Raw genomic sequence first — 16658 nt, 5'->3', positions numbered from 1 at the left:
ATACCTTTGTTCCCCATCCTGAACCCTCCTCCCTCCTCCCTCCCATACCATCCCTCTGGGTCGTCCCAGTGCACCAGCCCCAAGCATCCAGTATCGTGCATCGAACCTGGACTGGCAACTCGTTTCATACATGATATTATACATGTTTCAATGCCATTCTCCCAAATCTCCCCACCCTCTCCCTCTCCCACAGAGTCCATAAGACTGATCTATACATCAGTGTCTCTTTTGCTGTCTCGTACACAGGGTTATTGTTACCATCTTTCTAAATTCCATATATATGCGTTAGTATACTGTATTAGTGTTTTTCTTTCTGGCTTACTTCACTCTGTATAATAGGTTCCAGTTTCATCCATCTCATTAGAACTGATTCAAATGTATTCTTTTTAATGGCTGAGTAATACTCCATTGTGTATATGTACCAAAGCTTTCTTATCCATTCATCTGCTGAGGGACATCTAGGTTGCTTCCATGACCTGGCTATTATAAACAGTGCTGCGATGAACATTGGGGTACACGTGTCTCTTTCCCTTCTGGTTTCCTCAGTGTGTATGCCCAGCAGTGGGATTGCAGGATCATAAGGCAGTTCTATTTCCAGTTTTTTAAGGAATCTCCACACTGTTCTCCATAGTGGCTGTACTAGTTTGCATTCCCACCAATAGTGTAAGAGAGTTCCCTTTTCTCCACACCCTCTCCAGCATTTATTGCTTGTAGACTTTTGGATGGCAGCCATTCTGACTGGCGTGAAATGGTACCTCATAGTGGTTTTGATTTGCATTTCTCTGATGATGAGTGATGTTGAGCATCTTTTCATGTGTTTGTTAGCCATCTGTATGTCTTCTTTGGAGAAATGTCTATTTAGTTCTTTGGCCCATTTTTTGATTGGGTCATTTATTTTTCTGGAGTTGAGCTGTAGGAGTTGCTTGCATATTTTTGAGATTAGTTGTTTGTCAGTTGCTTCATTTGCTATTATTTTCTCCCATTCTGAAGGCTGCCTTTTCACCTTGCTAATAGTTTCCTTTGTTGTGCAGAAGCTTTTAAGTTTAATTAGGTCCCATTTGTTTATTTTTGCTTTTATTTCCAATATTCTGGGAGGTGGGTCATAGAGGATCCTGCTGTGATGTATGTCAGAGAGTGTTTTGCCTATGTTCTCCTCTAGGAGTTTTATGGTTTCTGGTCTTACGTTGAGATCTTTAATCCATTTTGAGTTTATTTTTGTGTATGGTGTTAGAAAGTGTTCTAGTTTCATTCTTTTACAAATGGTTGACCAGTTTTCCCAGCACCGCTTGTTAAAGAGATTGTCTTTAATCCATTGTATATTCTTGCCTCCTTTGTCAAAGGTAAGGTGTCCATATGTGTGTGGATTTATCTCTGGGCTTTCTATTTTGTTCCATTGATCAATATTTCTGTCTTTGTGCCAGTACCATACTATCTTGATAACTGTGGCTTTGTAATAGAGCCTGAAGTCAGGTAGGTTGATTCCTCCAGTTCCATTCTTCTTTCTCAAGTTAGCTTTGGCTATTCGAGGTTTTTTGTATTTCCATACAAATTGTGAAATTATTTGTTCTAGCTCTGTGAAGAATACCGTTGGTAGCTTGATAGGGATTGCATTGAATCTATAAATTGCTTTGGGTAGTATACTCATTTTCACTATATTGATTCTTCCAATCCATGAACATGGTATATTTCTCCATCTATTAGTGTCCTCTTTGATTTCTTTCACCAGTGTTTTATAGTTTTCTATATATAGGTCTTTAGTTTCTTTAGGTAGATATTGGGTATGTTTTCTTGATGTGCATCTTATGGACAACTCTTCTTTTGGCTGCTTGTGGGTGCTTTATTAATCTTGGTTACTAGTGTTTCCATGGTTAAGCTAATGAAACGATGCCTCAATCGAAATAGCAGATCAGAAAGCATTCTATATTATGACAAAGAACAAAGAGCTTCAGTTGAAATCATCTTAGGTATGGTAATGGGAATGGAGTTCAAATAGGAAAGATTCTTTTTCATTGTTCAGTTATTTCATAGAATGTTTTACTAAGTGGAGATTAGAGGCTGTGCAATAAATAATGTGGTTTATTAAAAGCTCAAGACAAATATATCTATGAAAGCATTTCTATTCTAGGTGCTATGTACAAGGATTGGGAGATGGAGCTTCAGCATTGCTTTGGTGTTAGAAATTTAAAAATGCTGTTTTAAAACAGAAGCCTTTAACAAATCTTTAAAAATGTTCAAATCAGATTCAGCAAAGAAGGAAGAGCTTTGTCAGTTACATCTTTCTTTGAATTAAGATATGATAAGGGACTTCCCTGGTGGTCCCAAGGCTAAGACTCTGCCATCCCAATGCAGGGGGCCTAGTTTGATCCCTGGTTAGGTAACTAGATTCCAAATGCCACAGCTAAGAGTTCCCATGCCACAACCAAGACTGGGGCAACCAAATAAATAAAAATAAACATTAAAAAAAGACATGATGATGGTTGGATGTGGTGGGAACACATTCCTGCTTCACTGGCTGCACAGGTACCACTTCCCCTTGCCCTTTGCAACATCCATCCTCAGCCCTTCCCTCCAACTCAGGCTCTGAGGCCTCCCTCCTTGTGAGCAGCCCCAGCCCCTGCTGCCCCCCAGGTTTTCTCTAGGCCCTTCTCTGTCAATTCCCCTGGCTCCCATGTCTTCCCTCCCCTCTCCCTTCACTCTACCTGTCCTTTTTCAGTCCTTTTTCAGAGCTAGAAGAGACATTGATTTGTTTCTTTATTATATCTTACTTCATCTTATAAAGGCTTTAAGGTGGCTTATAAAGATAATAACAATGCAATAATGTCTAAAGACAGGGTTAGAATAAGGAAAAGTCTTCCCAGGTTACTCAGTAGTAAAAAGTCTGCCTGCCAATGCAGAAGATGCGGTTTAATCCCTTGGTTGGAAAGATCCTCTGGGAAAGGAAATGGCAACCCACTCCAGTATTCTTGCCAGGCAAATCCCATGGACAGAGAAGCCTGGAGGTCTGCAGTCCATGGAATCACAGAAGAGTCAAATACGACTTAGTGACTGAACCACAACAAAGAATAAGGAACACTAACAAGATGAGACCAACAGGGTGCCTAGAGATCCATGCCAAAAAGTGTTACAGACGGACTAAAGGTGGACTGTGGATTTGGTTTTCAGTAGCCAAAATGAAAAGACCATCATCAATGATAAGATCCATAGTCTGTAAGAGAAATAGTGTAAGAGTTACCCATAAGACGCAAAGCTTTTTTTTTCTCCCCATGGATGGCTGAGATAAATTTTTTCCATGGGTCCTTTGATGAAAGGGATGCTAAATCATACAGTGGACAGTACTCCAGTGAATACCATAGGCAGTCTTGGTGGATCTGTCCAGACAGGACCAGGGCGTAACAGCGAAGTGCAATTCCACAGGCATGGTTAAAGTAATTCCAAGGATGGGTGGTAGCATAGGGAGGGCAGATTCCCCTTTTCCTGTAAACATGCTTAAGGTGTTCCCATCCTAAAATGTTATAAAATAGTTTAAAAATATGACATTGTCCTTGACCTTATGTCTCATTGGATACTGTCTACTGTATCTCCTCTCCACAATCCAGACTTCTCAAAAAAAGAGTTCATGTATAGTTAACGAGTTAAGGAATTATTTTGAGTTTTGGGTATTTTGTTTTTAAGGCATGAAAGTGGTATTGTGGTTATATTTGCTTCACAGTGGGTAAAGATGAGTGGGAAGATGTATGAAACCAGGTTGGCCATGACTTGATAACTGAAGGTGGGTGATGGCTACCTGAGATTTATTATAGTTTGTTTTCTACTTCTGTATATGTTTGAGTTTTCCTATTATAAAATTACTGGAAAAATGGGTTACATTGGCAATCTTGATCTCCTTGCCTCCCAATCACCCCTCAACCTGCTGTAATTTAGCTTCTGCCTCACACTCTCACTTAAGTCTCCAGTCGCTTTAAAATGCAAACTCCTATGGTGCTTTTCAGGCTTCATGTTGAAACTTCCACCCTTGGTCTCTAGGACAGGGCATTCTCGGGGATCTTCTCCTGCATCTGTAGTGAGGATTCCTACTCTCTTTCAAGGACCCCTTTATTCTGATCACCCTTTAAGTGACAGTGTTCTACCCTTTGTATTCTGTCCTACTCACTTGACACGGTTCCTGGGTGCTCTCCCCCACTCTTTCGGTTCTAACACACCCACGTAGTGATAACAGTTAAAAGCATCCCTCTGCTTAGTTTTGTCTCTGTGCTCCCGGCCTGTTGGACATCTCCATGTGAATTGCCCACAGATGCCTTAAATGCAACCCACGCGAAAGGAAGCTGGCTCATATTTTCCCCTTTCAGCAGCTCTTTCTCACTACTCTCTGTCTTCCTTAGTTCATTACCAATCACTCCATCATTTTAAACTCCTCCTCTCTCAAATCTGTCCCTTTTGCCATCTCCACTGTCAACATACCGTGAAGCACTGCGCTACTTTGGCCCTTATGCTTTTCTGTCTAAACTATACCAATGGCCTGCTCACTGGTCTCTCTGGCTCTAGTCTTATCCCTAGGCATCCATCTTTCAGCCAGTTGCAAGGACAACTTGTTTAAAACACGAATGTGACCATGTCATTTAATAGCTTTGGAAAAAGGCTGAAACTCTTTACTCAGACTCTAAAACCCTCTGTGATCCTTCCTTACCTCTCCCTCCAGATTCATTTCTTGGCTCTTCTGCTTTGCATATCAAATTGTTATTCTAATAGAAACATGTTTCACTTGTGGCTCTGAAGTAAAGAATCTCTGCCAATGCAGAAGACTCAGATTTGATCCCTGGGCTGGGAAGATACTCTGGAGAAGGAAATGAGAACCCACTCCAGTATTCTTGCCTGGAAAATCCCATGGACAGAGAAGCCTGGTGGGCTACAGTCCATGGAGTCACAAAGAGTCAGACACAACTTAAGACTAAACAACAACAATAGAAACACAGAGTAGAAAAATCACTGCCAGGGACTAGGAGGTTGGGGGAAATAGGGATAAAATAGGTAAAAAGGTACAAAGTTTCAGCTGTAAGATGAATAAGGTCTGATAATCTAATTAAAACATGGTGAATATAGTTGATAACACTGTATCATGTTATTGCAATTTGCCAAGGCAAACCATTCAATATCACTGTAATCCAAGTCTATGCCCAACCAGTAACGCTGAAGAAGCTGAAGTTGAACGGTTCTATGAAGACCTCCAAGACCTTTTAGAACTAACACCCAAAAAAGATGTTCTTTTCATTATAGGGGACTGGAATGCAAAAGTAGGAAGTCAAGAAACACCTGGAGTAACAGGCAAATTTGGCCTTGGAATACAGAATGAAGCAGGGCAAAGACTAATAGAGTTTTGCCAAGAAAATGCACTGGTCATAGCAAACACCCTCTTCCAACAACACAAGAGAAGACACCAGATGGTTAACACCGAAATCAGATTGATTATATTCTTTGCAGCCAAAGATAGAGAAGCTCTATACAGTCAGCAAAAGCAAGACCAGGAGCTGACTGTGGCTGAGACCATGAACTCCTTATTGCCAAATTCAGACTTAAATTGAAGAAAGTAGGGAAAACCACTAGACCATTCGGGTATGACCTAAATCAAATCCCTTATGATTATACAGTGGAAGTGAGAAATAGATTAAAGGGCCTAGATCTAATAGATGGGGTGCCTGATGAACTATGGAATGAGGTTCATGACATTGTACAAGAGACAGGGATCAAGACCATCCCCATGGAAAAGAAATGCAAAAAAGCAAAATCGCTATCTGGGGAGGCCTTACAAATAGATGTGAAAAGAAGAGAAGCGAAAAACAAAGGAGAAAAGGAAAGATATAAGCATCTGAATGCAGAGTTCCAAAGAATAGCAAGAAGAGATAAGAAAGCCTTCTTCAGCAATCAATGCAAAGAAATAGAGGAAAACAACAGAATGGGAAAGACTAGAGATCTCTTCAAGAAAATTAGAGATACCAAGGGAACATTTCATGCAAAGATGGGCTCCATAAAGGACAGAAATGGTATGGACCTGACAGAAGCAGAAGATATTAAGAAGAGATGGCAAGAATACACAGAAGAACTGTACAAAAAAGATCTTCACGACCCAGATAATCATGATGGTGTGATCACTGACCTAAAGCCAGACATCCTGGAATGTGAAGTCAAGTGGGCCTTAGAAAACATCACTACGAACAAAGCTAGTGGAGGTGATGGAATTCCAGTTGAGCTATTTCAAATCCTGAAAAATGATGCTGTGAAAGTGCTGCACTCAATATGCCAGCAAATTTGGAAAACTCAGCAGTGGCCACAGGACTGGAAAAGGTCACTTTTCATTCCAATCCCAAAGAAAGGCAATGCCAAGGAATGCTCAAACTAGTGCACAATTACACTCATCTCACACGCTAGTAAAGTAATACTCAAAATTCTCCAAGCCAGGCTTCAGCAATATGTGAACCATGAGCTTCCAGATGTTCAACCTGGTTTTAGAAAAGGCAGAAGAACCAGAGATCAAATTGCCAACATCTGCTGGATCACGGACAAAGAAAGAGAGTTCCAGAAAAACATCTGTTTCTGCTTTATTGACTATGCCAAAGCCTTTGACTGTGTGGATCACAATAAACTGTGGAAAATTCTGAAAGAGATGGGAATACCAGACCACCTGACTTGCCTCTTGAGAAATCTGTATGCAGGTCAGGAAGCAACAGTTAGAACTGGACGTGGAACAACAGACTGGTTCCAAATAGGAAAAGGAGTACATCAAGGCTGTATATTGTCACCCTGCTTATTTAACTTCTATGCAGAATACATCATGAGAAACGCTGGACTGGAAGAAGCACAAGCTGGAATCAAGATTGCCGGGAGAAATATCAACCTCAGATACACAGATGACACCACCCTTATGGCAGAAACTGAAGAGGAACTCAAAAGCCTCTTGATGAAAGTGAAAGAGGAGAGTGAAAAATTTGGCTTAAAGCTCAACATTCAGAAAACAAAGATCATGGCATCCAGTCCCACCACTTCATGGGAAATAGATGGGGAAACAGTGGAAACAGTGTCAGACTTTATTTTTCGGGGCTCCAAAATCACTGCAGATGGTGACTGCAGCCATGAAATTAAAAGACGCTTACTCCTTGGAAGGAAAGTTATGACCAACCTAGATAGCATATTCAAAAGCAGAGACATTCCTTTGCCAACAAAGGTTCGTCTAGTCAAGGCTATGGTTTTTCCTGTGGTCATGTATGGATGTGAGAGTTGGACTGTGAAGAAGGCTGAGCGCCGAAGAATTGATGCTTTTGAACTGTGGTGCTGGAGAAGACTCTTGAGAGTCCCTTGGACTGCATGAGATCCAACCAGTCCATTCTGAAGGAGATCAGCCCTGGGATTTCTTCGGATGGAATGATGCTAAAGCTGAAACTCCAGTACTTTGGCCACCTCATGCGAAGAGTTGACTCATTGGAAAAGACTCTGATGCTGGGAGGGATTGGGGGCAGGAGGAGAAGGGGACGACAGAAGATGAGATGACTGGATGGCATCACTGACTCGATGGACGTGAGTCTGAGTGAACTCTGGGAGTTGGTGATAGACAGGGAGGCCTGGTGTGCTGCCACTCATGGGGTCGCAAAGAGTCGGACACGACTGAGCGACTGAACTGAACTGAAGACAGTAGAACTTAAAATATTCTTACAAACAAAAAAAAGAGCGATAAATATGTGAGGTGAAGGATTTGTTAATTAATGAGATGGGGGAATCCTTTCACAATGTATACATATATCAAATCACCACAATGTACACTTTATCTTATAATTTTATATGTCAACTCCATTGCAATAAAGCTGAAATGTTAAAAAATTTTGCTTTGAATACACTATCATTCCTTTCTGTCTTTGCCTATACCTAGAATGTACTCTCTGCTGCATCCCCTCCTTCTGTCTATATGCTATATGCAAATTCATTCCTTTTTTTGGCTGATTTTCTTTTCTTTTTTTTTTGACTGTGCTTTGTGGCTTGCAAGATCTTAGTTTCCCAACCAGGATCAAACCTGGGCCCTGGCAGTGAAAGCACCAAGTCCTAACCACTGGACCACCGTGGAAATCCTTCCAAATTCATTTTTTTTTTAATCTTATTTTAATTTTTAAAATTAGACTGTAGTTGATTTGCAATGTTGTGTTAGTTTCAGGTCTACAGCAAAGTGAATCAGCTATATCTACCTATCTATACATCTCCACTCTTTTTTTAAGATTCTTTTCACATATAGGCCACTACAGAGCACCGAGTAGAGTTCCCTGTGCGATGCACTAGGTCCTTAATAGTTTTCTATTTTATATATAGTGAAAGCGTTAGTCACTCAGTCATGTCTGACTCTTTGCGGCCCCATGGACTACATATAGCCTGCCAGGCTTCTCTGTCCATGGAATACTCCAGGCAAGAATACTGGAGTGGGTAACCATTTCCCTTCTCCAGGGGATCTTCCTCACCCAGGGACTGAAGTCGGGTCTCCTGCTTTGCAGACAGATTCTCTACCATCTGAGCTACCGAGGAAGCCCATATAGTAGTGTCCAAATTCATTCTTAAAGATGCATATTAGGGACTTCTCTGGTATTCAGTGATTAGCTCTGTGTTCCAATATAGGGGATGCAGGTGTGATTCCTGGATGGAGAATTAAGATCCCACATGCCACATCTTGCAGTCTAAAGAATAAAAATTTTAAAAATGAGATGCATACTATATTCCCCAACTGAAAGGGGCTTGCTTTATCAGACCCCATGAAGAGTACCTTCAGTGTGCCCATAAAACTCTCAACATTTCTCTATCACTGCATTTACCACATAGTTTTATAACTAGTCTCATTATGTTTGAGGGCTTAAAAGACGTGTTTTTTTGTTTTTTTTTTTAATTTGTCTTTGTTTTTGCCTATTCCTAACATCTGGCATAGAACCTACCATATACTAGACCCTAAAAGAAAATTTTGCTTGAATAAATGAACATGTGTACAAGGAAAATGATAATTTAAATTTGCACTTGAGATAAAAATGAGAAGAGGAATTACTTTATTTCAGTAATGTATATTTTGAAAAATGTGTAGAAAATAGAGCAATATTTTGAACATGTTCCTGAATATAGAGAACAAAGAAATTGTCTCCAAGGAGTTTCCTTTTTTTGTGGAAATGCGTAGTGTGCTAAATGAGAAAAAATGTATGAGGCAGAGTAATTTCTCAGGTTGCCCTTGGATAGTCATATTGTTATTCAGTTACTGAAAGACATTGCCTCCATTTTGGAATTTCTGAATTGTGGGAATTGTGATTACAAACCTGAAACATTGATAGGAAAAGATGAGGGGAATCTGATTTCTGAATTAAATATGCTGGGAACATATATCTTAAAAAGAATAAGAAAATTTAAAAAAATATTCAGGAAGGGATTTTAAATGCCCATTGAGATGTTTGCATCCATACCATGCCGGCACCTAGTCTTCATCCAAATGAGAGAAAAACGTATTGGCTCAGTCATCATCAACCGCCTGTGCTACAATGATCCTTACCTTTACTGCCTTTTCCCTGAACCTCACTCAGATGATTTACTTGGTATTGATGTTGTATTTGGTGAGTGAATAATTCAATGCTTAGCAAATTATCTTTTAAGATTTTAGAGGACACCTATTGTCTTCGCCAGCCCAGCAGACCATTCACCCTTCTCCTGTAATAGCACCTTCATCTTTCTTGCCAGCATCACTTGCTCCATATCGTTGGTTGGAGCTGACCATACCCTTTGGTCCAAAGACGGATGCATGAAACAGCATTAGCTAATCAAAATATCATGTTTTCTTGTTGATAGTTATTGGTTCAGAAACAGACACGTTTGCCAAACCTAGCCAATCGTAATGAATCCAGTACTCTAGTTTTCGGAGTTGGAAAAGAGATGTAGTTTTCCCACAGCATTTATTGAGAAGACAGGTTGTACACCTGGAGCTGCTGGCTACCATCTTGTCTGTCTGCCATCAGGAAGGGAGAGCTTGGCCGGAAGCTGAGCCAATGGAGAGAAAAGCAGAACTGAGAGACAGAGAGGGCAGTGCAGGTCTTGGTGACACACGTGAGCCTCTGCACCCAGCCACATCCAAAGCTAGGCCACTTCCTGGATGTGAACCAAGAAATCCCTTTTTGCTTACGCTATCTTGAGTTGGTTCTCTGTCACTGGCAACCAGAAACATCTTGTCTAATAACATACTCATGGGAAAAAGCAACGCTAATGGATTGAAGAAAACATTCTTGCTGACTTCCAAAACCCTGAATTCTTGCAGTGACCTTTCCTGGATTGTGAGGCTGACTTTAGAGTTCTCATTCATGCAGAAAGTCAAGACCAAGTAACTTTTGCCTAGTTGTTTCTTGAACAGTTAGTTCTAGTGGAGTCCAGTTAAACTCACAAAAACCTCCCCTAAAAGACTCTAGCTTTTGCCTGTGCCTGCGAGTAAATAGGCAATAGTAACTAGTAGTAAATATGCCATCTTAATTACTAGTAAATAGGCCATTATAACTAACAGTAAACAGATTAGATCTGATAGACAGAGTGCCTGATGAACTATGGACAGAGGTTTGTGGCATTGTATAGGAGACAGGGATCAAGACCATCCCCAAGAAAAGGAAATGCAAAAAAGCAAAATGGCTGTCTGAGGAGGCCTTACAAATAGCTGTGAAAAGAAGAGACGCAAAAAGCAAAAGAGAAAAGGAAAGATATACCCATTTGAATTCAGAGTTCCAAAGAATAGCAAGGAGAGATAAGAAAGCCTTCCTCAGCGATCAATGCAAATAAAGGAAAACAATAGGATGGGAAAGACTAGAGATCTCATCAAGAAAATTAGAGATACTAAGGGGACATTTCATGCAAAGATGGGCACAATAAAGGACAGAAACGGTATGGACCTAACAGAAGCAGAAGATATTAAGAAGAGGTGGCAAGAATACACAGAAGAACTGTACAAAAAAGATCTTTAAGACCCAGATAATCATGATGGTGTGATCACTCACCTAGAGCCAGACATCCTGGAATGTGAAGTCAAGTGGGCCTTAGAAGGATCACTACGAACAAAGCTAGTGGAGGTGATGGAATCCCAGTTGAGCTATTTCAAATCCTGAAATATGATGCTGTGAAAGTGCTGCACTCAATATGCCAGCAAATTTGGAAAACTCAGCAGTGGCCACAGGACTGGAAAAGGTCACTTTTCATTCCAACCCCAAAGAAAGGCAATGCCAAAGAATGCTCAAACTACCACACAATTGCACTCATCTCACACGCTAGTAAAGTAATGCTCAAAATTCTCCAAGCCAGGCTTCAACAATACGTGAACCGTGAACTTCCAGATGTTCAAGCTGGTTTTAGAAAAGGCAGAGGAACCAGAGATCAAATTGCCAACATCCGCTGGATCATCAAAAAAGCAAGAGAGTTCCAGAAAAACATCTATTTCTGCTTTATTGACTATGCCAAAGCCTTTGACTGTGTGGATCACAGTGAACTGTGGAAAATTCTGACAAAGATGGGAATACCAGACCACCTGACCTGCCTCTTGAGAAACCTGTATGGAGGTCAGGAAGCAACAGTTAGAACTGGACATGGAACAACAGACTGGTTCCAAATAGGAAAAGGAGTACGTCAAGGCTATATATGGTCACCCTGCTTATTTAACTTATATGCAGAGTACACCATGAGAAACGCGGGGCTGGAGGAAGCACAAGCTGGAATCAAGATTGCCAGGAGAAATATCAGTAACCTCAGATATGCAGATGACACCAACCTTATGGCAGAAAGTGAGGAAGAATTAAAGAGCCTCTTGATGAAAGTGAAAGCGTAGAATGAAAAATTTGGCTTAAAGCTCAACATTCAGAAAACGAAGATCATGGCACTGGGTCCCATGACTTTATGGCAAGTAGATGGGGAAACAGTGGAAACAGTGGCTGACTTTATCTTTGGGGGGCTCCAAAATCACTGCAGATGGTGACTGCAGCCATGAAATTAAAAGACGCTTACTCCTTGGAAGGAAAGTTATGACCAACTTAGATAGCATTTCAAAAGCAGAGACATTCCTTTGCCAACAAAGGTCCATCTAGTCAAGGCTATAGTTTTCCAGTGGTAATGTATGGATGTGAGAGCTGGACTATAAAGAAAGCTGAGTGCCGAAGAATTGATGCTTTTGAACTGTGGTGTTGGAGAAGGCTCTTGAGAGTCCCTTGGACTACAAGGAGATCCAATTAGTCATCCTAAAGGAGATTAGTCCTGGGTGTTCATTGGAAGGACTGATGTTGAAGCTGAAACTCCAAAACTTTGGCCACCTGATGCGAAGAGCTGACTCATCTGAAAAGATCCTGATGGTGGGAAAGATTGAGGGCAGGAGGAAAAGGGGACAACAGAGGATAAGATGGTTGGATGGCATCACTGACTCAATGGACATGAGTTTGGGTGGTCTCCAGGAGTTGGTTATGGACAGGGAGATCTGGCGCGCTAAAGTTGATGGGGTTGCAAAGAGTCAGACACGACTGAGCGACTGAACTGAAGTGAACTGAAATAGGCCATCATAACTAGTAGTTCAGTTCATTTCAGTTCAGTCACTCAGTCGTGTCTGACTGCGACCCCATGAATCGCAGCACGCCAGGCCTCCCTGTCCATCACCAACTCCCAGAGTTCACTCAGACTTACGTCCATCGAGTCAGTGATGCCATCCAGTCATCTCATCCTCTGTCGTCCCCTTCTCCTCCTGCCCCCAATCCCTCCCAGCATCAGAGTCTTTTCCAATGAGTCAATTCTTCGCATGAGGTGGCCAAAGTATTGGAGTTTCAGCTTTAACATCATTCCTTCCAAAGAAATCCCAGGGCTGATCTCCTTCAGAATGGACTGGTTGGATCTCATGCAGTCCAAGGGACTCTCAAGAGTCTTCTCCAGCACCACAGTTCAAAAGCATCAATTCTTCGGTGCTCAGCCTTCTTCACAGTCCAACTCTCACATCCATACATGACCACAGGAAAAACCATAGCCTTGACTAGACGAACCTTTGTTGGCAAAGGAATGTCTCTGCTTTTGAATATGCTATCTAGGTTGGTCATAACTTTCCTTCCAAGGAGTAAGCGTCTTTTAATTTCATGGCTGCAGTCACCATCTGCAGTGATTTTGGAGTCCAAAAGGATAAAGTCTGACACTGTTTCCACTGTTTCCCCATCTATTTCTCATGAAGTGATGGGACCAAATGCCATGATCTTTGTTTTCTGAATGTTGAGCTTTAAGCCAACTTTTTCACTTTCCTCTTTCACTTTCATCAAGAGGCTTTTTAGTTCCTCTTCACTTTCTGCCATAAGGGTGGTGTCATCTGCATATCTGAGGTAAGTAGGTCATCTTATCTAGTAGTGAATATGCCAACTTAACCACAGGATCTCTCTGACAACTGGTAACTGTTTGCTTCATTTTTACCTCCTGGTTTGCTTTCAAGCATTTTATTTTCTGTGACAGATATCCAGGCTTAGTTAAATATGAAAAATAGTTTAGACTTGTTCAATCTTTCTGTGCCAAAGTTTGACATCCACAAAAGAGATCTGTACTAGTTGACAATTATAATGCTCTTCAGTTATTTATAGAGTGTTTTTATGCTTACCATTTTGTTTAATTGTCCCAATAATCATTTGGATTATGTATTTTCTCCAAGGCCTTACAAATTCCTAATACTATGTTTCTATATTTAGAAATACGAGGAACACATATTTTTGTTTTATTATTAATTTTTTTTGGCTGTGCCACACAGCTTGTGGGATCTTAGTTCCCTGGCCATGGGGTGAACCTGGGCCCATGACAGTGACATCGTGGAGTCCTGACCACTGGATCACCAGGGAGTTCCCAAATACATAGCTTAATACTTTCTAAAGAATACAGACACTTGCATAGGAATGTGAAATTATGATGATTAGGATGAATATGTAGATCAAGATTAAATCTTGAGACCAAAAAAAAAAATCTTCATTTTACGGAGTCATACTCAATTGTGTCTGACCTTTTGTGACCCCATGGAATGTAGCCCACTAGGCTCCTCTGTCCATGGGATTCTCCAGGCAAGAATATTGGAGTGGGTTGCCATTTCCTTCTCCAGGGGATCTTCCTGACCCAGGGTTGAAGCCACATCACCTGTGTCTCCTGCACTGGTAGGCAGATTCTTTACCACTGAGCCACCGGGAATGGACGCAAGTGGCACTTGCAGTCCAGACAGAGTCCTCATGACTCCCCAGCCCTACCAGTGGTGTTGCTCCCCTTTCTTTTACAAGTCAGATCTTCAAATACTTTGCATTAATCAATGACGGGAGAGGAGGGGAAGGTTAAAGCTTATAGAGTGATCTGAAAACAAACTGACAGAAAAACATCTATTAATTTTCAAAACTGAGAAGGTTGCCAGATATCTGTGAAACTACCACTGCAGAATATATTACAAAAGACTGAGAAGTGCAGACAGCAGGGAATTACTATTTATAGAGACTGAGCAATCTGCTGGAGTAGGGATGAGTACCTTGGTCAGGAGGAGGCCCTGGACAGGAGGGCCCAGGTTTAGCAGGCATCTAGAAGCAGAAACAAGGCCAGCCTGGAGTAGCCACCTTTACCAAGCTGTGCTTGGAGAGCAGCAAGGCAAGTTTCCTGACTCCTTCATTGTCTTGTTATTTGCCACAACGCCTGAAATTATACTTTCAGTCATGTTTTTCTTTGAGTCTTCAAGGGATTTCAGCCTCAGAGGTTCTAGGAGCCCTAGGAGACATTCAGGGCTTCCCTGGTGGCTCAGTGATAAAGAATCCACTTGCAATGCTGGAGATGCAGGAGACATGGGTTTGATCCCTGGGTCAGGAAGATCCCCTGGAGGAGGGCATGGCAACCAACAACAGTATTCTTGCCTGGAGAATCCCATGGACAGAGGAGCCTGGCAGCTTACAGTCCATGGGGTTGCAAAGAGTTGGACATGACTGAAGTGAATTAGCAGCAGCAGCAGGCAGCAGGCAGGAAACATTCAGCTAAGAGTAAAGCATTATATGGACTGGATTGAAGCTAAATATTCTCATATTAGCATTAAACACAAGATAACAGGCCCCAAATGGAGTCATCTTGCTAAGCACCATGTCACGAAACCAAGACTTAATTACAGTTTCAGTTTTCCCAGAAATGGAATCTTAAGCCAGTCAATCAGGAATTGCCTGATCAGCACTGGTTAGGTATTCTGCCTGTTAGACCCCTGCCATCTCCTATAGGAAAGTGACCTTGCAATAAACAGCCCAGTTTTTTTTGCCATGTGTAACTTCCTTATTCCTGCTCCTTTCTGCCTATGAAAGGCTTTCATTTGTATAGTTCTGTGGAGCTCCTTTGTGTTCGCGAGATTGGATGCTGCCCAATTCAAGAATCGGTGAATGAAGCAATAAGACCTTTAAAATTTACTCAGTTGAATGCAAACATAGAAAACAGACTTGTGGACACAGAGGATGGGATGAACTGAGAGAGTAGCATGGAAACATATGCATTATCATATGTAAGACAGATCACTAATGGGAAATTGCTGTAAAACGCAGGGAGCTCAGTGTAGTACTCTGTGGCAACCCAGAGGGGTGGATGGGGTGGGGAGGAGAGGGAGATGCAAGAGGGAGCGGACATATGATACCTACGGCTGATTCATGTTGGTGTGCGGCAGAAACCAACACAATATTGTAAAGCAACTTTCCTCCAATTAAAAATAAATACATTTAAAAAAAGCTTAAGGAGGGAATTTCAAAAAAATTTATCCAGTTGAATTTTGCTTTTTAACAGTAGCAAAAGAGAAGGGCTGAACAGTGTGAGAGGGAGAGAAAGAGGGTCACAGGTGGCAACTTTAGACATGATCTCACTTCATAAATCTGCCTAGAGCGGGCCTCAGGGAAAAATGAACTACAGTTTTGCCAAAAATTATAAGAAAAATTCTGTAAAAGTTTTTCCTTTTTCTATAATTTTTTGGAGGGGTTCTTTTTACTTTTCTAAATTTGTCCACACTCCTTTTTTTAAGTTACTTGGAAACCGTGGCATCTGCCTTCAGCAAATATACTTAAACTTCCTCCACATTCACACATCTCTGCAAAATCAAATACATGATCAGATTTAATAAAATTATTCAAGAACTGTGCATGATTTACTGAAGGCCTCAGCCCATTTATTTAAAGCTCACAGTACGTATGGACAGATTGTTATGTTCAAACCACTGAACAGAGACTGGCATGTACACTAAACAAGTCAGTTTGATCAAAGCATAATCTTGGAGGAAACTTTTTTGATAAAATTTACCTTAAGGCTTATTTGTCTCAAAATAGTCTAGCACAGTGCTTACACATGGTATATGCTCAATAAATACTTTTTAAATGCATTTCATTATGATGGTCATAATTAAATAATAAATAACAATATAATTAAATAACTACTCCAAGTTGGAAGGAAAAGAAAAAAAAGATAGTTTCACAACTATCAGAAAAATTTGCTGTGGTATAAAAGCAAGGTGAAATGCAAATTACCCTCAAATACACACACACACACACACACACACACACTCCATATTTAAACCAGAAACTACAGTCATTTTAATTTCTCACACTCTTGGACATATTAATTATGTCTGAAAA

At 41.0% G+C, this 16658-nt stretch overlaps 1 protein-coding gene across 6 annotated transcripts in view; it reads right to left on the bottom strand.

Moving 5' to 3' along the window:
- The window catches only part of BEST3 (bestrophin 3), a 63673-nt gene that overhangs the window by 19959 nt on the left and 27056 nt on the right, over positions 1-16658 (bottom strand). Inside the window, exon 10 of one of the 6 annotated variants that reach the window (XM_015471051.3) lies at positions 1044-1918. The exons of the other annotated variants lie outside the window; for them this stretch is intronic. Within the exon in view, the coding sequence (XP_015326537.1) occupies positions 1801-1918 (118 nt within the window). The 3' untranslated portion in view covers positions 1044-1800. Of the gene's footprint in view, positions 1-1043; positions 1919-16658 lie in introns of those variants that run through there. 6 annotated transcript variants of the gene reach the window in all.

The sequence above is a fragment of the Bos taurus genome, chromosome 5, assembly GCF_002263795.3.
Source record: "Bos taurus isolate L1 Dominette 01449 registration number 42190680 breed Hereford chromosome 5, ARS-UCD2.0, whole genome shotgun sequence".
Taxonomy (NCBI): domain Eukaryota; kingdom Metazoa; phylum Chordata; class Mammalia; order Artiodactyla; family Bovidae; genus Bos; species Bos taurus.
The sequence above is the reverse complement of the archived record's forward strand: the minus strand, read 5'-3'. Positions and strand labels throughout refer to the sequence as shown.